General features: G+C 40.7%; 3 protein-coding genes across 6 annotated transcripts in view; 1 reads left to right on the forward strand and 2 right to left on the reverse strand.

Moving 5' to 3' along the window:
- The window catches only part of ACAD11 (acyl-CoA dehydrogenase family member 11), a 29849-nt gene extending 12044 nt beyond the window's left edge, over positions 1 to 17805 (forward strand). For both annotated transcript variants that reach the window (XM_065830244.2, XM_071804875.1), the window contains exons 13-20: positions 235 to 333; positions 11206 to 11272; positions 12776 to 12861; positions 13055 to 13126; positions 14004 to 14158; positions 16017 to 16133; positions 16555 to 16664; positions 17146 to 17805. In XM_065830244.2, coding sequence (XP_065686316.1) covers positions 235 to 333; positions 11206 to 11272; positions 12776 to 12861; positions 13055 to 13126; positions 14004 to 14158; positions 16017 to 16133; positions 16555 to 16664; positions 17146 to 17260 — 821 coding nt within the window. In that variant the 3' untranslated portion in view covers positions 17261 to 17805. The remainder of the gene's footprint in view (positions 1 to 234; positions 334 to 11205; positions 11273 to 12775; positions 12862 to 13054; positions 13127 to 14003; positions 14159 to 16016; positions 16134 to 16554; positions 16665 to 17145) is intronic.
- On the reverse strand, positions 2027 to 6397 carry ACKR4 (atypical chemokine receptor 4). The gene is given in 2 exon segments (XM_065830247.2): positions 2027 to 3252; positions 6252 to 6397. Coding segments are annotated over 2 exon segments (1158 nt in total). The 5' UTR covers positions 6329 to 6397; the 3' UTR covers positions 2027 to 2171.
- A 1519-nt stretch (positions 17806 to 19324) lies between the features above and the next one.
- The window catches only part of DNAJC13 (DnaJ heat shock protein family (Hsp40) member C13), a 56232-nt gene continuing 53736 nt past the window's right edge, over positions 19325 to 21820 (reverse strand). For 2 of the 3 annotated variants that reach the window (XM_065830407.2, XM_065830408.2), the window contains one exon: positions 19325 to 20190. In XM_065830407.2, the coding sequence (XP_065686479.1) occupies positions 20093 to 20190 (98 nt within the window). In that variant the 3' untranslated portion in view covers positions 19325 to 20092. Of the gene's footprint in view, positions 20191 to 21586; positions 21699 to 21820 lie in introns of all 3 variants that reach the window. The other variant, XR_010650865.2, reaches the window with a different exon arrangement.

Genomic DNA, 21820 nt, shown 5'->3' on the forward strand with positions numbered 1-21820 from the left:
GCTGTTAAGAGTAGTCTGAGCCCCAAAAGAAGTTAGTTTAAACTGGCCATGAATAACAGGTTGTTAGAAGATAGAAAGCCTTTGACCACCAGCAGAGCAAGGTTCACAGTTTGTCTACTGAGAACAAAACAGCATTACCATCAGTACAGTGTATCTAGATCCCTGTATCCGTGGTGATAGTACTACCTGTATATTTAACTCAGTGGTTTGATTTATTTATTTTCTTTAACGCAGAACCTGATGTGGCTTCAAGTGATGCCACTAATATGCAGTGCAGCATTGAGCGAGATGGAAACAGTTACGTGATCAATGGCAAGAAGTGGTGGAGCAGTGGTAAGTACAGACACCCTAAATAAGAATGACTACGTCTAAAATTCTTTCCAAGAGCTGGTAAAACAAAAAAAGTTGTGCTCCTTTTCTAAGATGGAAAATTGTCACTTCTCGGGTGAAGGCAATAGAATGTAAAACCATAGAGAGCTGAATCAAGCTTTTGTTCTGTGAAGTCCAACACTCAAATGCGATTTTGGGTTTTGGGCCCTTTTTGGAACTTCTGACTTCATATCACAGAAGGAATTATTCTTTATTGCTACTGTTGTTCTTTAAACATTACCTCTTTCCATCAGATAATTTACACATTTATGGCCATAGCCTTTAAACTTTGTTTTCATTAAGCTGTCTTTGGCAGCCTGTGTGTGAGGTTTGGGTATACTGCAAAACTGGTGGCAAAAAGAGACATCGTTATCTTGTCTCTTGGTCTGGGAGTGTCACTTTACTGCTGGCTGCTGCTTTTGCTCTGGATCAGTGTCTCTCAAGTGTGCATTGCAGTTCCTAAGGAAGTAATGGGAAAGTTTGTAGGAGGTCATACACACAAAATATTATTAATAAAATTAGTTATATGAATTACAAAAAGCAGAGTAAGCATAAGAAAGTAAGCATGATTTGGTTTGTCGTATTTGTAGAAAAAATCACTAGATCAGTCAGATTTGCATAAAGACAGGCACACAAAAGGTGCTGCAGTTTCAAGAAATTTGAGAAACACATTCATACAGCTCTGCCTTAGAATCTTCTGCCTGGTTGTTTTTTTGTTTGTGTTTGTTTGATTTGGTGTTGGTTTTTGGTTTGGTTTATGCTTTGGTTTCATTTTTGTTTGTTTGTTTTTCCTTTTTACTCTGAGGGGGACATGAGGATCTTGGATGTTTGGCAATTCCAGAAGCCTGACAGCCTGGTCAGAATGTCACTCTGGGTGCAACCACTCTGTATTTGTGAAGATAAAATATAAATCACACATGCAAGGAGTCATTTGCTTATGAAAAAACTGGAGTTTCTTACCATGCTCTGCATGGATTTTTTGCATGTCTGCAGTAAATCCAGTATGGCTTAAACATGGCAGATTTATGGTGCATGTGTAGACCATCTGTCAAGCACTTCTGACTTATCTTTCTGCGCCCTAGTATTTCTCAAAATACTGGGCAGAAATTCTGTAAGAGTTTGTTATCCAAACAGAGAGAAGAGGCCTGTGTCTTGTTTGTGCTACTGTTGCTTCTTGTCTGTCATTTTAGAGCTTTTTGTTCCAGTCCACAATTGTGTAACTAGGAACAGTGTCTAAAAATGAGAGATTCTTTTTGGCTTTCATTAGCCCTAGATCAGGCATTTTGTCAGAGCCCTGGAATGTTTGAAGGCAGGGACAGTATGCTCTAATACCACTTTTTTTTTTTTTTTTTTTCCATTTTGAAAGCTAATGTGTTATTTGTATATATATTTGAAATGCTTCCAGAGAGTCATGGAAAACTGCTGTTTTCCTGGAATATCCACCAGCACTTCAGCAGGGAACACCTTTGGTACCTTTCCATGGAAAAACTGTAAATTCCACTGACCATGAACTCCATATGGAGTCAGAACCTCTCTTATTCATCAAGGCAGGCCTCTAGCCTTTGCTGGTTGATAAATGCGTATCATGAGAGATGTCATTACCTTCTAAAACAAAACAAACATTAAGATATGAATAAATGACAGCCGGTGCGCTTTTTTGTATTAGTTGATTTTATTGTATCTCCATATATTTTAGTTTACTTGCAGACAAACAGCTGCTGAAACCATACCCCCAGAATTAGTATATAATAATTAGTATATAATTCCTGTGCTTATACATGATAACGAAAGTAATGGAGAGTCTATAGAGTGAAACTAGTTGTTTCTTCAGTATGGTCTTCATAATTCATAGAAATTTCTTCAGGTCTTCCATTCTGTTGATGTCTTCTCCAATATCCATAATTTTTTGCAATTTTCATAATATGCATTTTAAAAGAGGCACCCAGAAAGGCATAGAGAAGAGGGTTCAGGCAGGCGTGAAACAAAGCGATGCTCTTGGTGACCTGGAGTGCAACTTCTATGGTTTTACTTGCATCACAGTCAGTGATCAACATGTAGATGATATCTATGGCTCGCCAGAATTTAACAATGTTGTAAGGTAGCTGGGTAATGATGAAAGTAGCGACGACTGCCAGCAGAACCATGAAGGGTCTCGATTTTTTAGCATTTGCAGATCTAAAGATTGCTCGAGCAGTAGCTGAATAGCAAATTAGCATGACTAGGAAAGGAAGCAGAAATTCCAGGATAATTTCCAGGATTTGAATGGTGGCTTTTAAGAGTGTTTCCATGTTCATTGGAAATACAGGAAGGCATTCATTCCTGTCATTGTGTTTCTTGACCTGATTGAATATCAGTTCAGGGATACTGAGGAAAATGGCAGCCAGCCAGACACAGATGCAGGTGATGCTGCAGTGTTTACCAACACTTCTGCTACCCCGGGGCTCAGAGGTGGCCCTGTATCTATCCACACTGATACAGGCCAGGAACAACATGCTGGAGCTGAAATTCATGGTGTACAGAGAAGATGCGAGCTTGCACATTGAGTTGCCGAGTTCCCATCCCTGCACTGCATTTGCAGCCCAAAAAGGGAGCGTGAAGAGCAAGAGCAGATCAGCAATGGCCAGATGCATGATGTACACATCTGTCTTAGTCTTCGGTTTCTTGCAGTAGGCATAAATTGCGACCACTAATGAATTTCCAGCGACTCCGACAGTGAAAGCCAATGCATAGAACACAGGAAGGAATAATTTACTGAAATTTCTCACATCACCTTTTTCACAGAGAAGCTCATACGTATTGTAATCTATAACAGAGCTGAGATCATCCTCTTCATCCTCAATCCAGTAATCAGTTGAGTTATTCATATCCCAGCCCGTGGCAAAGCTACAAGACACAAAAAAATAATACTGGGTTCAAGTTTTTAAATTTCTGTTGAAACCTAAAACCCTTGCTCAGGGTTGCTCAAGTTTAAAGAACTTTGATATTGATAATACATTTGTAAATAATCAAAATAGAGCTAGACAGTGACAGAGGCAGAAGACAAAATCTCAAATTCTCACATGAAATGGGGTAACTCGCAACATCTGTGTGTGCAATGCACTGTAAAATGGATTCAACTGAAATGCTTTCATTAGCCTTGGCATTTGAGATTGCAAGGTGCCTGGAATGCACTTCACTGGTTTCCATGTTTCAGCTGAGGAGCCATCATTGCTTAAACTGCTCTGACTCAGTTATGTTTGACAATATTCCATTGCAAAATAAATTTGACTATACCCTTAGCAGGAGTGTCAGACTCATTTTTACTGGGGGCCACAGCAGCCTCGTGGTTGCCTTCAAAGGACCAAATGTAATTTTATGACTGTGTAATTGTAACTACTCCCACAAATGAGTTTGACACCCGTTTTATGGGCTTGACGTTGCACCTTCCTCTCTGCAGAGCAAAGTAGTACCAGTTGAAGGCAGTAAATGCTATTAGTATAGAGTGGATAAGGAATACTAACAGGTTAAAACTGAGAGGCAAGCAGTAGTATTCTGTGCCTACTGTCATAAATTTTGGCAGCTTTGGCATATGACTATAGTATGGGTAGAATGTGCTTGTTTGTTTCTCAGGGGCACATATGCATGCCCAGTAGGTAAAGCACAGCAGTGGGGTCAGTTCCTGAGCAGCAGAACAAACTTGGTTTAGATTCCATCCCACACAACAAGCCATGTCCGCAGGGAATTTCTTGCGGAATCACGTTGCTGTGGGTACACTGCCTCTTAGAGCTGGAGACTTCTCAGGATGTTATGACAGAAAGGAATCTTATCGCATACAGAACTGCCCACAAGTACCCAAACAGCTCAGAAACTGCTGTTTTATCACGTACTATCTCATCACAGATTTGCTCCGTAAACACTCAGGCTGTGTTCTCACTGCCAGCTCAGGGTTGAAGTTTGAGTATTCGTGTCTTCAGGCTGTGTCTTAAGCAAGTCATGTCCTACAGTATTTTCTTCTTTTCCCGTAATTGCGTTCATTGAGTAATTTGCTGAAATTCTTTCTATTTTAAGTTACAGTCCTGCAGTGCCCTGTTTTCTTGAAATAAATGGGACTGAAATTTCTTAGTAGCAGTGGCAAAAAGTAGCTGAGAATGAAAAGCATTAACCCCCTTTCTCATCATCTGCAGTGTTTCAGAATTTGAGGCCAGTGTTACTGAAAGCGTATTCTTAACTGATGTTCTGCCCCAAAGCTTTTTCAAGCTTGAAAACTCAAAATACCATTTCTGGTTTTTAGATAAGGGTTGAAACAAAGGGTTGCCAAACCTTTATTATAAACAGTATCTCCTAAAATTTTTTAAGGTATTCTGTCTACCAGGAAAAATAAATTTCTGACTGATCTCATAATCAGGGTTCAGAATAATTAAATAGAAAAAAAAGAATAATTTATATTTTTGCTTGATTTTTTTTTTTTTTCAGTGAATCTGCTGTCTATTTTTTAATGTGTTTGTTAGAAATTAACTTTGATTTGGCTTCATCCTTAATGATTTTGTTAGATTATTTTGTTAATATTTCAAAACACTTCCTGTTAAACTTTAAATGATGATTACCCTTACTTTAAGTCTTGTAATTTGTCATTTACTGTTGCCTAAATGAAGCATGCAGAATAATGGAAAGACAGAGTAATTCTATTTATTAGTTTGCTGGGGATGTCTATTCTATGTCTAACAAGCTGTGTTAGCAGGATTTTGCAGCCATATCGTACTTTGGGGAGAGATTCAGACATCAGTAGCAAATGCATTTTCTCTTAGTAGAAGAGAAACTGCTGCAGAGGGAGTTTAATCCACTTAGAAAATGAGAAGTTCAACTGAAAAGATTTGGTTATGGTCTAAAATGCTTATTACAGAACTCATCTGGGAATGCTTAATCAAATTGGATCACTGGCAAATTTTCTTGAAAGCAAAACAATAAACATTTCAGTGCAAACTTCAAGAAGTCTGTGTATCACTAAGCGGTTTGGCTGTGACAAGGAACATGTTCCGCTGCCTGATAATGCTTTTGGATGACCCAAGTTCTAGATGGAAACAGAGTTATCTCAAATGCAACAGTTGAATTTTCTCCCTTAAAAACACAGTTATGCTTTGAGTGGCATACCTATTTGTATTTGTCATTCCTGTGAATGTTGCTTAAAAACACGGTTATGCTTTGGCTAACCATACCTATTTGTATTTGTCATTCCTGTGAATGTTGCTGCTCAGGCACACGTTTACACATCCGTTACGTAAAGCGGAGCGGTCCCGTGGGAGTGAGGTACTGAACTGTGGTGGAACAGGTTCGGTTTCATTGCCATCCCACACAGCGAGACCCCTTATGCCTGTGTGGAATTCCTTACAGAATCAAATTGCTGTGGGTACACTGCATCTTGCAGCTGGAGACTTCTCAGAACATTATACACAAAAAGGAGTCTTATCACGTACAAAACTGCCCACAAATACCCAAGCAGCTCAGAACCTCAGCTGTTTTTTTCAAGTACTGTTTTCTAGGAGGTATAGTAATAGATATATTAATAGACAGCTTTGCATGCTTTCTTGCAGAGTTGTTCCAGCCTTCCCTGTAGACACAAATTCAGTGTTTCTGTGTCTTTAAACTTGACGTGGGATTGTGTGAATACATGTTGAATGAAGTTAATACCCCCAGTTTAAACAGACGGATTTTTTTAAAACTAATTAAGCAGTATTCTGTTCTCCTCCTCAACAAATCTAATTTTAAGACTGGAAATAAGAATGCGCCTTAGCAAAATGTCTCTCTGTAAAGCCAGCTTAACTGATAGTAAATCCTAGCTCATCTCTATCTAGATAAGGTAAGTATATCACAATATATAGAGCAGTAAATATTAAAACAAAACTAACCTTTTTTCAGCAGACTAGTAGCAGGGACTGCAACTGAGAGGTGCTTCAGTGAAATGATCTGAATTGGTCTGACACATTGCATTTTGTCTTCAAGCACCACACCCTCAGCTGGAGCTCAGTTGCACTTTCATTTTGACTTGCCAGTTAAAAAAAGATAAATACAACTCCTGCTTTCCTGGAGACCCTTCTCATGTTGAACACGTACATTTCCTACATTCTTCTCTCTTCCAGCCAGAACATGATTGTTCTTTGGGAGGTCAAGACCCTCTTACTGTTTTGCTGTGAAAAGTGAATTCCTGAAAGTTGTTTTTTTTTTTAACCTAATTATAAGGCTTTTATAAAATCATAAGTTTAAAATTAGAAAAGGAGAGAAAGAGGGGGAGGTCTCTGTGGGGCAGAGGGGTGTCACTATGTTGTTTCCTCAGGACACTACTGTGCTTTTGGTGGCTGCCTCTATAAGGTTTTAAGCGATCCTTATATCCCCTTTCTAAGTAACTTTTTAGGGATACAATAGAAATATCAGTTTTTGTGAGATGGGAGAGGTTGTTCTTTCAGTATGTGATATTGAACAAAACCAGGAAGATGATAGGGAAAAGACGTGAAAGCAAGTGGCAAACTGTCAACCAGAGTATAAGCAGATAGACCTGCACCCTGTGGGAGAGTTCTCAGGGACTTGAATAAACAAGTTACTGTTTGATAATATTTCTACAGACACTACAAGCCAGGCAGATACTGTGGAAGAAAAATAAAAAGATGCTATTCCATCCATGAGGTTTTTTCCACTTGCAGCGTGCTGTCTATGTTATAAAGAGACAAAACTGTTACAGGAAAGGGAAGATGGAGAAGTTCTGCAGCTCAAGTGCAGACACTGGTATTTTTGCACTAAGGCAAGGACTTAGCTATGCCAAGAATTCCTGAAGTGACTGGATCTTACTTCAATTTCCACAGTCTCCACAGCTTCAAATTGGTCTTTTGTGCAAGAATACTTTGTGCAGGGTATCAGGAACTTTCTATGACCTTCCACAGCTTTTTGTTGTTTTAATTGTCCTGTATCCTGTAGCAGTCTAATGGATTTCAGTAAATGCAATATTGATGCCAAACAACACAGAGATTTTTAGCAGACCAGAGGTCATGTTTTGCTTTTTGATGTGCTGGCTTAATCGATGCACCTGACACATCTGGATTGGCCATCTGTCTGTGCTTCAACTGTTTTGGAATATGTGCAAGGAAAGGGTTTTTTTCAAAATGGGCAGCTAAGAATGTAACAGGCAGATGTTTTCCACATGCTTTTACCTTCATTTGCATTCACAATGAGAAAGAAAAATAGGTTGGGAGAGGAACTGGAGTCCAGAGAAAGAGTGCTGCAATGTTTGTGCATATTTCTGCAGTGTTTTCATCTGGAGTTATCGCAGCACTTCACTGGTGTTCTTCACAGCAGCAGATAAGCCATTTGGGTTGCTTCCAGCACGTCTGCTTCTCACAGCTTGTGTTGCTTAGAGGCCTGAGCTGTATCTCTTCAAAATAAGTTAATCTCTGTGTCCTGAATGAGGTTTGTTTCAATGTGGTCCCAAATAATCAGGTAGAACTGAGAAAGCTCCCAGGGAAATATCTCTGTCTGTTGCTTATAGAAAAGACAGCTGTGTTACCAGCACCCAAGAGGTCCTGTGGGCAGGCTGTAGGAAGGCAGTTCATGTAAATCCTGCGCTGTTTATCACAATACCTCAGCTCCTTGTAACTTTGCAGGGCACAGGGAGGACAGAACCTTTCAGTCAGAGTACAGAAAGATTACTGTCATGTAATACTAGATTTCAGTATGGCCCTAGAGGCTCAAAAGTAATACAAATTGTTTGATAAGTAAGAGTGCAAAATGAGAATGGATCTCATTGAACTAAGAAGAGTTTGTGGCTGTGTAGAAGTGGGATGAAGGTGAGGAAAAACCATTCCTAAATGTTGTTGAGAGCAGCTGTTCTCACTGGCACCATCTGAGGCTGTGAGCTCCAGCTGGGAAGGACCAATTACTGGTTGTGCCAATTTGCTTGCAGCTGCATTATAATCTTTACCATATGTGAACCAGATGCCCAGCGGTGTTATCTGGAGAAGATGTGATAAAACTACGTCTCACAAGTGGATAGAAATTACAGCAGCCTCCCCTTTTCTCCGTTAGAAGATCCCCATATTACAACAATCAATGTTGTGCTGCCATCCACCCTACCACCCTACTCAGTCCAGTTTATTCTTGTAGGAGAGTCCAGAACATGTGTTCATCAGTGCCCTTCTGGGAAGCTACCAAGTCTGTAATGCCACCCCAAACCCCTGATCTTCAGCAGAGAGCACTAACCTACTAGGCTCAGCGGTGTAGCAGCCAACATGGCAGGAGTCTGGGCATTAGCCAAAAATCTGAAGGCTGAACACCAAAGAATAGGTAACTAGGTTGCAAGAATTAAGTGCTATTGGCTTCTGAAACCAGGTGATATCGCAGCTTCTTTTAGTAAAGGTTGTACTCTCCATGTCTGTGCCACATTTATTACTTTCTGACAGAAAGAACGTGAGTTGTCTGCGTGAAGATCAGTAAGCTTAAATCTGTTGCACCCCTAACAGCAAAGATTAGGTTTCTAACAGGATTGTGAGCAACCCTCTATGCACATTTTGAAATATCATTGTCTTTGCCCATATGGGTGCCACGAAGAGTTAAAAAATATAATACATTAGTTAAACTTACAATGTTTGCCAAGGTAGCAGCATTATGCTTTAAAAGTTTTGGACAGGTTGTGCAGATATATATATGAAAAAGCTTATTAAAAACTTATTAGTATGGAACTATACTTCAACTGACCTCCTAAAATATCTGCTATTTCTATTTGTTCAGTTGTGAGTTTCTTGCAAAACTAGTACCAACTCTTGCCAAATGACAGGCTTCTCTGACTCCTTCCCCCATCCACCAGCAGCTGCTTTGAATTCTGTAAGTCATGTAAAAATGCCATTTACAAATGAGAGGTTTATTACATCCAGGCAGTCTGCATTTCTTCCAAAGCACTGGAGTCTGTTTGAGTCTTGCATTAGACCAGCACTTCTTTCTGGCATTGATGGGACGATGTTGCATAAATTTGTTTTGGGTATTCAGAACTTCAGACTCTAAGGAGTGGAAAGGCCAGGAATCTGCCTTCCTGTGCTATATTCAGATGGGGAAAAGTACATATGAAACGGAGATATTCATTTGCCTTCCAAAAACTTGTACTAATGATTTAGAGCAACTAACCAGATGTCTCACTCTCAGTGAACTCCTCACTAAGTTCAACAAGAAAGCCTTTTCTGATTTTTTTTTTTTCATACAACATGGTGAAATCTGCCTTCTTTTGAAGCAGGGCTGTGACTTGAGGCTTGTCTACCAAACAGTTTTTGAAGAGATTACAGAAAATCAAAGTATCTTTTGTTGTAAACCTCACTTCAAGATAAATGTGCTTCAGAAAATGCCACTTTTGCTATTCTTTGCCTTCCGTGGAAAAGGAGAAGAGTCAAATACCCCTTAAGAATGTAGTGTTTCTCTTTGCAGGGTAGTACATTGCAAAGCGTATGTTGTGTTATTTTGGGGTTGGTCACCCACTTGCTGCAGTTGCCCAAATGAGCCAACGGTTTGAGATCTATCTTTTTTACCAAGTTGATTTATCTCCCCCCCACACACACAACTTACCACTCTGATATTTTAGCTCATTGGCACTGTACAGCTATGGGCCACAAATATAACTCCACTTGAAAACAATGGATGAATAGCATATTGCAAAAGAGGAAATTCAACAGCCAACCAGTCTGGCCCTCAGAACACGCAGTGTTTATCAGAATGAAATAAATCTCTCTTCCACTTCCCAGCCATCACAGTGGCTGCTCTTAGGAGGAAATAACTCAGCTCCAAGCCAGGTGGTTGTATTGTCCGGACCAGAGTCTCCCAAACCTTGTTATAACACCTACCAGAGAAGTTTAAAAGTTGTCTTTGTTTCTGACCTCAAAACAAACTGGGTTGGTACAGATCAAATCTTGAATTAAATCTCTGCAAAGCTTGTCATCTGCTTTGAGATAGCAATAAAAAATGTACTGATTGTTGTATATGTCAAGTAGAATGCTGCCTACTTTTCTCTACGTTTGTTGTCTGTGTGAGACTTTGAAAGGAATGAGAGCATGTTTTTGAACTAAGAAACCTTTAAAGGAAACAATTGTAGGGATTAAATCTCTTGGAAATATGATGCCATTTATTCAATGGTAGAACCCTTAGGGCTCATACATTCAGATGCTCGCTTTATGCTACAAAGATATGTCTCAAATAATGTTATATATGGCTTGAAATGCTGGCAGGTTATTTTCAGGTAATGATTTCCACTCAGATCTTTCTTTAAGGTACAAACTAAAATAATTTGCATAGAAGGGGGGTAAATGTTCATTCCAGAGAAGTTACATTGAAGTCATATTAAAGTCATCATGGTAACACAGCTTTATTTGCATGATTTGGTTATAATGTGGTCATCATTTCATTCCCACATAAGTTCTCCAGTCTTTGTAGTTTCAAGAAGCTTTGGTTTTGAAATGGCAGTGTCTTGCCTTCAGGTGTGCTTTTGTGTCACACTTATTTACCTAGCTATAATTGAGATAGAAGTAATTAGATTCCATTTCAAGTACCTTCATGTTCTCTTATTCATAGGAATACATGATGGCTGGATCCTGGAGGGTTTGGATGTTTGGCTTTTTCATTGTTCCCTTCCCCACAAGTCAACTCCCTTTTACGTGTTAAGCAATACGATGTATTTTGTTTCCGTCTGATTACTCAGAGCATAAACAGTAGATTGCGTGTTTTTGCTCCTGTATCACGAAAGGAACAGAGTAAGATTTATTAGTATGAAACCTCATTTGATTCTACATTGAGATTTTTTTGTTGAAAACTTTTTTCTTGTTTGTGACTTTTCTTAAGGTGCTGGGAACCCAAATTGTAAAGTTGCAATTGTAATGGGCAAAACCAAAAACCCCTCAGCATCCAGGTAAGGATTCCTAGGAGATTCGAAGAGTTACCTAAAACTTGTTTCTTAGAGGAAATATTGTTAAGTGAAATACCATTAATTGCCTTGGTCAGTTGGATGTGCTCATAAGTTCCATGGGAATTGTAAACCTGCACGTGTCTGTTACTGACCAAGGTTCTGTTTTGCTGTCAGTTGCTGATGACTGAAGCCTCTCAACCTTTTCACTGCCACCAGCTTGTGTTGCCATGTGTTCCTCCCTCCATTGCACTCACTCTGGTGTGCACAGCTGGATGATGAATTAGATCAGGAAATTTTGGGGGGTTCTCTAACTTCATCTTGGTCACATTAGTTTTAGTCTGCATCGGTTGTTCAATGAACAACTAATCTCTGTCTTACAATTTATTTCATAAGTGTAGTATGTAAAACAATTAACAAGAAGAATTGCTTGCTTAAATGATAATAAAAGCAAAACTTGTCAGAGCTTCCCTGAACAGAATGAGTACAAGTGGCCCATCAGGGACCTGAAGTTATCTGTGAAGTTTCTCACAAAGTTATCTGTAGGTATAGAAAGCAGGGTTTGAAACATGGTATGTTTGTTATGAGAAGCTGTGTGAACAGAGAGTATTGCACATCTGTAACCATACCTATGCATTCCATTCCTATATGTGTAAATAGAATACTTCCATCTTCTTGTTTTAAAAAAATATATGTTGTTTAACTGTTGTTACCAAACTAAAATAGCCTTTTACGAAAACATATGCAAGTGATGAGTAAAATGCTCCATGACTGGTTCCATTAAAATCACACAACTTGTAATAGGAAAGAATTGAAATGTTTGTATCTCCAAGTTGGATTTTAGCCCAGATTCCACTGATTATCCTAAGTTTGCAGATTTGGCTAGCTTTCGTTAAGAAGTAAACAGTAACTTGCTTATAGGATATAGGATGGTTTGTCCACCGGCTGTACAGGCATTGGCAATAACTTAGGTAAGTTCAGCTCTTAGAAGCTGAATAGAAGTTCATGGAGTGGATTATGTGATGCTGCATGTGCTGGAACTGGAAACTAAACTTGGGGACCTGGGATGTTATCTCCAGTTCTGTGTGACTAACAACTGACCTTAAATATTCTGCAGGAATTTAAACATGGGGATTGTTTTGCTAAACTGTAGGCAAGCCAAGATGATGATGATGATGATGATAAACATGTTTTGAGAAAGTCAAGGATGGGGGAATTGACTGGGTGATACAGAAGTACTTGCACGGAACTGACAGAAATAGTAATTTTTCAGTTGTGGTGCATTAGATGCCAGTAGGACATCTTGGCTTGTTGACCGGTGATTCCAGGGTTGTTGAAGCACACGATCCACACTGCATGCAGGCAGGAGGGCTGTCATAGGTAGGGGGAAATTTCAACATGGGCTTTATGTGAATGTTAAATTGAGGATAGAAAATTAAAAAAAGTGGAGGGAGGGGACAGAAGGGAGGCTCAAAGTTAATAATAACTTGTGCATTTTGTCTTGATCAGGTACAACCAGCACAGTATGATCATTGTTCCCATGGACACTCCAGGGCTGAAGCTGATAAGACCCCTCTCAGTGTTTGGCTATCTGCGTAGGTGATAATATTTATCAGATCTGTTTGTATTAATTTGTTAGCGCTCTCAGAAGCTGTAGTAATACTAATAAATATTGTATATGAAATAAATCAGTAAAATTCTTATGTTGCAGAAGGGTTAGGAATTGAAGGCCTGTATTGTTGTCTTCCGTTGTTTTGCCAAGCTGTTGTGTTTTCTCTGTCCCTGTAGATGAGTTCCATGGAGGACATTTTGAGATACACTTTAATGATGTACGAGTACCTGTCTCCAATATCATACTGGGTGAGTTTCAGGTATTAATTCTTTTCTAACACATACAGCAGTGAACCAAGTTTTATGAAGTGGTGGTTTATTTCATGAATCAGCATAAGTTATTGTAAACAGCGATGGTCAGTTGAGCCATGGTCTCAAACACAAGTAAGAGAGAGCACACTCTTCTTTTACCAGTCTACCTACTTCTTGAATTTAACTTGTTTAGAGCAGAAAGGTGATTGAAGGAAGCAGGGCAGCTGTAGATGTGTGAAAATCACTTCCCTGAAGCAGGACAAAGCAGATACTGTCAGTCAGTGGCATTCATTTACCAAACCCAGTTCTCCTAGACTTTACAGACTTTTAAGAAGAGCGTTCTGCTGTAGTCTGTGGTCATCCAAGCCTGGGTGCCTGCAGACAGCAGAACTGAAGAAAAAAAATGAAGGAATGAGCAGGCCAGCACTGTGACCTTCTGCAGGGAGAACTTTGCTCTACTTCGCTCACTTAGAAGAAATGAGGATTTATAGTGCTTTGCTGTCTTTATTTTTCTCAAAGAGCTTTTTCTCTTGAGTAGCCCAAGCACCCGGACACCTCAAAGTCTTCCCGCAGATTCTCACACCAAATCTCATAGATATATTTTTCAATGTAAGATTAACAAAATTTAAATTAAATCATGTAAGTCAAACTCAAACTCTCTCATAAACCATCTTAGAGTGTACTTTGTGCTGTATTATTAACAGTGTGTCAATATAGATCTAGTTCGAGTAAACAAGCAAAACAGTTCTGCAAAATGAACTCTAAGAAGCTTGCTTGTAGCTGTGGTGCTATGAGGCCACTTCTTCTCAGAGACACAGCTGATTTCAAGCAGGAGTCAAGGATTCTGCATGTGCTTGTTTTTCTTTCCAACCAGGTGAGGGCAGAGGCTTTGAAATAGCTCAAGGTCGGCTTGGGCCGGGCCGGATTCATCACTGCATGAGGTCCCTTGGTGCAGCTGAAACCGCTTTAGAGATCTTGTGCCAGCGTGCAGCACAGAGAGAGACTTTCGGGAAGAAACTGTATCACCATGTAAGCATGTTCCCTCTTTATCTCAATTCACGTGCTCCAACCGCTACCTGTTGTTTTTCCCACACAGAACCGAGTGACTCTAATAACAGACACTGAAATCGATGTGCCCTCACCTTGAATTCCTATTCATAGTCCCTCAGGTGGCAAAGGAGAAAATCACATTGCGTAGCTACCAGTTTTGACTATAGCCTACAGGATTTTTTTTTTTCCTTGCAGTGAATTGGGTATCATTTGCTGGATTTGAATACATATTTTGCCACCATATTTGTTGTTATTTTTGTCTGCTGCCCTTGAGCAGTTTGGACAAGTATTTTTTCAGGCATACAACTTATGTTTCTGTACTCACAATCTGAATTCCCCAGTTCTGCGTATTGAATTTGTCACTTGACAGCTCTGTTCATGATTACCAGAGGCACTCAAGAGTGCAAATTTGACTAAAAGTTTACTTCTCTGGTCAAGTATTTTTCCTTACTTGTGACCATACAGACCAAACCACAGCTACATTGGGATTTTGGTCTTGTCTTGTTCTGGAATTGATGTACTGTTTCGTGAGAGAGAGCTTGCTAGAATCATAAAAAGATTCCAATCTGCCTTTTGTAGGAACGATTCCAATCTGCCTTTTATAGGAGCAATCAGCATTTAGTAGTTGGCCTGTCAAGTGTTCCTCACTCTTTTCCAAAAGATAGGATGATTTTATTGGAAAAAACAAGTAAGGGCAATGGAAAGAGGAATCTGAATTAGTGTCTGGCACAGGTTAATAGAACATTGTTTGTGCAGGTCCAGAGGGAGTAATCTTACATATCTATTTTCCAGTCACGTCATTGCCAAACTTCCATTCATGACTATAGCCTAGAATTCACGAGAGCTGGGTGAGGCGCACTCTATTTCTCAGAAGCTCGTTGAAGTAAAACTGACGTTTGATGCCACAGCAAGACCTGGAGGGCAGCTGCAGAGCCAGTGTAGGCCCTCACAGCTCGGGGTAGCTAAGGGTGAGGCGATGCTGTTGGCTTTCTCAGGTGACAGGCTCACTGTCACCACCACCTCTTCTGGCACAAGCAAAGCCAAGCCCCCAGACTTTGCACTGAAGCAAGTGCTGCACATTGGCTTGTGCCTCCTGCAGCTGCTGAGGCTACAGCAGCCACCCTGCAGGCAGGAGGGTGTGCCTGAGGCTGGCTCTGGCTCCAAACTGCTTTTGCATTGATGAGCATCACATTAACTTTTTTTTTTCTGCTGTGGTTATGTTGGCTGCAGAAGAGAATTTGCTAAGAGGAGAAGGGAAGGGCTGTTGAGACCTTGTTTGGATCAAGGGAGCTAATAATTTATCATCACAGATGCAGCAGCCACCACCCTGCAGCTGTTTGCTTGGGTGTGTAACACACCACCAGTGTTTGAAGAGAACCAGAACTGATTCTTCTTTCACCACTCCTTGCTAAAGTTTTGTTACAGCAGGGTCTGTTACACAGAGAGAGGGTTGTGAGTCCTGGTAGCGGGTGAAGGACAGCAGGGAGTAAACATCAGGCTCTGAAGGGCTTCAGGAAAACAGGTAGCAGGCAGCGGGTCTGACCACAAAACAAGTCTGCACCAGAATCTGGACTTTTTCCCCCCTTTTCCTCTTTCCTGCCAGGAAAAGAACTGCTCAATCTTTAGTATTTCTGTCAGTCAAGTGTTTTCTTTCCTTTTTTCCTCAAGTTACATTACACATATCAAACCAGCTTTCATTTGCTCACGTGTGTCTCTGAATGGCAGAACACACACACACACACGCTGAGGAGCACAGGCATCTTCCTCAGGGGAGGTTCGCCCAGACACGCCAGGCGGCACCAAGTGACTTTGTGCTTGTTGGCTTTGGTTTCTGCAGGAAGTCATTGCCCACTGGATCGCCGAATGCCGCCTTAGCATAGAACAGGCTCGACTGCTTACGCTGAAAACAGCCAGCAAGATCGACATGTTGGGCAATAGAAAAGCAAGGAAAGAGGTAAATTTTTCTTTGCAGTATCTGGGCATTCAACCAGTTGAAACACCAACTGAAAACATGTTGCTAAAAGTTACATCCTTTTGTTTGTAGAGCATAGCTTCATGTTGAAAAGAGATGGCCTTGTCGTGATATTGGAAAGTACTCTCAATCAGAAACCTTGAGATCAATCTGATAAAGTATTAAAAAATAGTAGTTCAAATATTGCTCATTTGTCTCAGCACAATGAGGTACTTCAGAGTGACTATCTCTCCTGGCAGTAGTTTTACGTTATGCAGGGAACAGGAGAAGCAGAGCCTTCTTCCAGTCCAAAGAGGAAGGAATGTACTGTGAGACACTGATCTTCAGCAGAACTGTTAGATTAACATTTTCACTTGCTTATGAAACAATTACTGATAACATGGCTTTTCTTTTTTAACTCCAGGTAGCCATGACCAAAGTGGTTGTCCCTCGAGCTGTGCTTAAAGTGATCGACTGTGCAATCCAAGTGTGTGGTGGAGCTGGAGTTTCTCAAGATTTTCCTTTGGCTTTAATGTGAGTAAGACAGGCTTATCTCTAGATTCTAAGCATTCCTTTTAAGATAATTTTATAACACCCGGTACATGCTATTTCATCTCAAGTAGCCCAAAATCGTGGTCCATATGCCTTTAAACTATAAAACTTAAAACAATCGCTTTTATAATTCAATTCCAATGCAATTGCATTGCTTTACCTTTAAACACACACACACAAATAAAGCTGGCACTAGACCAAAAATATGTCTTATCAGCAGCACAGAGGATCTGTTTCTATATCCCTTCTGGCCTTGGGAAGAAGCAAATCTTCAGAATATCCAGCCCACACACATCTCAGCCCAATTTTTCTGCTGTACCTCCCGTGCAATAGCTCTTTTCCAAGAGACTATTGTTAGGAGGGTGGCTATAGCAAAAACAGCACTGAGAACTCCTGCTATCAGACTGGCTTGCTGCTGCACCGGGATTAGAAATCTGCTGCTGATTCAGCTCTTCCCACACAGGTTTGCTCATATACGGACCTTGCGTCTGGCAGATGGGCCTGATGAAGTTCATCTCTCCACAATTGCAAGGTGGGAACTGCTTGATCAGTCAAAGCGGCTGACTGCAAAAATCTAATGTCAGCATAAAGCCATCTCACATGGATGGAAGATGTAGGAAAGACTTTCTTCAAAGCAATAACGTTGTTTAAGGTAAAATTGGATGAATACAGAAACTTGATCCTAGCTTATAGAATCACAGATCATTTTGGTTGGAAAAGACTTTAAAGATCATTGAGTGCAACCAATAACCTAACACTGCCAAATCCACCTCTAAACCATGTCCCTAAGAACCTCATCTACACATCTTTTAAACACCTCCAGGAATGGTGACTCAACCACTTCCCTAGGCAGCCTGTTCCACTGCTTCACAACTCTTTCCATGAAGAATTTTTTCCTAATATCCAGTCTAAACCTCTCCTGGCACAACTTGAGGCCATTTCCTCTCATCCTATCATGTGTTACCCGGGAAAAGAGACTGATCCAATTCATATTCTCTCACTCTTGTAATTGTTACATTTAACAATCAGAGATTGGCTTTTAAAGGTTTGAAGAATGCCACTTACTTAAATACCGGAATTTGTCTGGATTCTTAATAACACTAAATAAAATGTTATCTTCTAACAGGCTTGAAGTGCTTTATTGGCTCTGAGCCAAACTTTAGGCAAAGCCATTTCACCCAATTTAGGCTATTGCAAGCTAGGATAAGCTTTTAATTATTAACTAACTGGTGACAACTAAACACTTAGGGTAATGCTTTTCTTTTCCCTTTCCAAAGCTCAGCCTCAGTTTAGCCCCACCTCTTCCCTGGTTCCTGCTCCCCATTGCACTAAGGCTACACTCAGTCCTTCCCCCTCCTCCTCTCAGGTGAGGCTGGGGACAGTGTGTAGCAGTTGGTCTGCTACTCCTTGCTTCTCATTCCTCTGCTTTTTCCCTATAAATGTTGCTTTTCCCTTGCATCTTTCCTTCTCTGTCTCCTTTTGTGCATCCCTAACAAGACTCCTCCCTCCTCCTCACCCCAGCTGCTCCTTTCTTTAATAAGTCTGAGCAGAGGTGGCACCTTCCCCACTGAGAAGCTGAAGTTGCAGCTGGAACCAGCAGTGAACAGGGCAGTTGATAGCCACCTCTGCTGCCAACATAGGCTCTGCTACTCTGTTTCCCTGAAAATATGATAGGGTCTTATATTAATTTTTTTCTCCAATACTTACTAGTTTTTTTACATCTATAGCTGCCTCGACACTATTTAAATTGACTTTTTAAATAACTGTAACTAAGACTTATTTTTGGAGTAGGGCTTATATTTGGAGCATCCTCAAAAATCCTGAAAAATCATGCTAGGGCTTATTTTTGGGGTAGGTCTTATTTTTGGCAAAACAGGGTATTTATGCCAAATACACCTTTGTGAAGTTCTCAAAGACCAGAGTTCTTCAGCTCTGCTTCTGTAACAACCCTCTTTTAACATCAGTTGCTTACAGAAGAACTAATACATAGAGTTACAGAACCAGGCAGACCATAGTGTGCTGCACTGGCAGTAGCTCTACTTCCTAGAAAGGTAGGACAAGCACTTTTCAACTTAAGGATACAAGTGCTTCCTTTTTATTACACATGAGCTAACCAACCGCCTTAGCACAGTGCAGGAGCATGGAGAGAAAATGCCCTGCTTGGCTCAGTCTTCAGGATGAAGCTGTGGCCTCTTCTGTCTGTGAGCCACAGCCAAGCGTCCACCTGCAGAGTGTTCCAGCAAAGGCTGTGGAAGTCAGTCAGGGTGGCAGTTGTTTCAGAGTACCTAAAACTGAAGGCTTTCTGCAAGTAGGCTTCTTGCCTTGATATCTAAAACCAAGATTATAATGTAATTGTTGTTTTTATTTCCATCCATAGTTGTTTCCTCTTGCTTTCTGCCAAGAATGTTTCCTAGGAAGTTGAGAACATCATCAAGTCCATAGTCAAAGTGCACTTTCAACACAGAACTGCCTGTACCGTACCAATATCTGTGGTTTAGGAGTTCCGCTCTAGGCTGTCAAAACCTGCACCACACACTTTTCCAAGCAGGAATGCCAAGGAACCCTACTTAGCCAGACTGAAATTAAGGTCTCTGACCACCCTAATTTCCCATACCTTCAAAGAACAGCTACATAAGAACACCTTTATCTCATTAACAAGGCTCTTAATTCCCTTTATTTTAAAATTTTATGTACATATGAATGATCTGTATAATGTACACTCAATATAGAAAGTTTTTATATACTGGATAATGTATAGAACATTTCACAATTACACTAGTTTCTTACATAACATGTCAACTTTAAGGGTTTTTTTGCTGAAGCTTTGTCAATTTGGTCAAGCCAGTTATACATACGAATGTCTAATGCTGTTTGATCTCAGGAAGAAGATAATGTTAATGATTAAGGACATCAGTGAACTGGTGCAGGGCCAAACCCTTTGCAAGTCATGTTGAATGGGAGTGATCACATCAGACTGGGAAAAGAAGGGATGCCCGTTTTGGGGGCGGTGAGGTCAAAGTGATTTTAGCCCAATTCCTCTAGACTGTAGCTCAACTCCAGTCATGCTAATTCATAAAATAGAAAAACTAGGAAAGTTTGATTCACAGTCTTGTAAACAAATATAAAGGAACAAAATGTGCTTATGTACAACAAGAAAAAAAATCTTGTGTACCCATTTCAGCTGATCCACAGAGTGCTTTCTTGTGTTACAGTGTGATAGTTAGAATCACTGACTTTTTCCTAAAAAAAACAAAACAAAAACAAAACCCAAACAGTCATAGAAAAAGGAATAACACTGTCATTAAACACTTGGAAAGGCAGCAAGTTCACTTCTGTGTGTTGGAGGAAAGTGCCATTCCTCATCACTGGCCAGTCTGCCTTTCTGTCTCTTCCACAAGCATTTCCAGTCCTTAGCTGACATCTCCCACTTCATTGTCTACCGGGGGTGGTACATTGGGCATTACAGATGATGTCGTCCCTGCAGTAAGGTAACCAGCAACTCCAGGGCCTTTCAGGAAGAAAACAAAATACTGGTGATTAGTTTTGATTTTAATGAGTAAATGAACAGCTTTATTCCTTCTGGTAACACTCAAATGCATCATCCAAGTCAACCAGACACCTTAAACAAAAACATGGAAGAGTTTTAGTTCAGATTCTTTGGAATCTAGGAACATGAGGAATTAAGGCATCCTAGTCCACTAAGTGGAGTAGCTCGTGGAGACCACTCTTGGACTTGCTCAGTGTTTTTTATTCCGATGTGCCGAATCAGTTACAAAAGAACCCCAGCCACCAGCACTATCCATCTCACACCATGGAAGTGACAGGAAAGAGTGGGTGGCCTTCCTTTGCTAAGGACAGGACCTGCTGCAGATGTGACAGGACTACAGGCATGCATTCCACTACTGGGCTCCACCTTTATGCTTTCAGTGTTGCAAAGGCTTTCCCAGCTACATATTTAAAGGAAACTCAGTGAGCTGCCCCATAAGCAAGCAAAACTGCCTTATGCTTGTCTACGCAGCTCTTTGGGCCATGAGTTAGAAAAAGTAACAGCATTCTTGGGCTACACAAGCTCTTCGTATCAGTGCTAGAGAAATCCTTACCATTAATAAATCTGTGCTGATTACTATAGGGGTGGGTCAGTTTTACACTACAGACAAAAGCCCCTCTCAAAGCCTGGAGTTTAAAATTTAGTCATATAGAAACTTTCAACAAATGCAATAAAAACTCATGTTGCAGCATGAGGTTTTCAACAGCAAATCTTACTAGATTAATGACTGTAGAAAACTGCCACCCTCAACATCTTCCTGCATCAATACAGTGACAACTTGGTATTGGACCTTCAGCCTACACTGTGGATCTTCAACATGGTAAGTTCTGGGAGGGTCCTTTACTCTCCCCTCCTTAAGTCATCCTCAACAAGTTCTCCTGAATTTACTCCCTCTTCATGCCCCACCCTCCCTTCTCACACTAAAGCCTGGGGCCAGAACATGGTTTGTCTTGTGCAAACAGTCCTACACTACTATTGCAAGTAGGAGAGCAAAGCTAGCGGTGCCTTCGGTTAAAGCAGCTGCATGGCTGCAGGAGAGGACTTCTCTTTGCCAGCCCATTGGTCGTACCTGCCAAGAGCCAGACACACTTTTGCATGTCCTACTCCAAAAACGCCACTGGTTCCCTCACCCCTCAAACTTTTCCATTATGGAGGATCCCTAACATACTTCAGAAGTTTAGTTCCTCTGTAGTACCAGCCACTGCATTTGTTAATTTTCTGCTCCTGTGTGCTTGAAGAAGGCAAGTTGATCAGCATTTCGCAGTTTGGGACCACGCATTTGTTACAGTTCTATGACATGCATCTGCTACTTGGAATGCAGCGAGTGCAGTGTGCATTGTTGCAAGAAGGTATCTACCTGCTTTAGAGAGCTACACAGACGTTAGCAAGCTGCCTGGCAGAGCAGATCTAAAGCCCACTTCGCAGGTGAAGGGGACTGCTGCCAGTTAGAAGGGAAGGAGAAGAGACACCTGAGGGAAGAGAAATAAGCAAGGGAAGTTTCAAGGGAAGTGCAAATAGCAAAGCAATTTGAAGCAAGAGATAAGGCAGAATACATGATAAGGCAGGTTAAAAACAAAGCTTGTAGTTTGGT

The sequence above is a fragment of the Patagioenas fasciata genome, chromosome 2 (assembly GCF_037038585.1).
Source record: "Patagioenas fasciata isolate bPatFas1 chromosome 2, bPatFas1.hap1, whole genome shotgun sequence".
Classification (NCBI taxonomy): Eukaryota; Metazoa; Chordata; class Aves; order Columbiformes; family Columbidae; genus Patagioenas; species Patagioenas fasciata.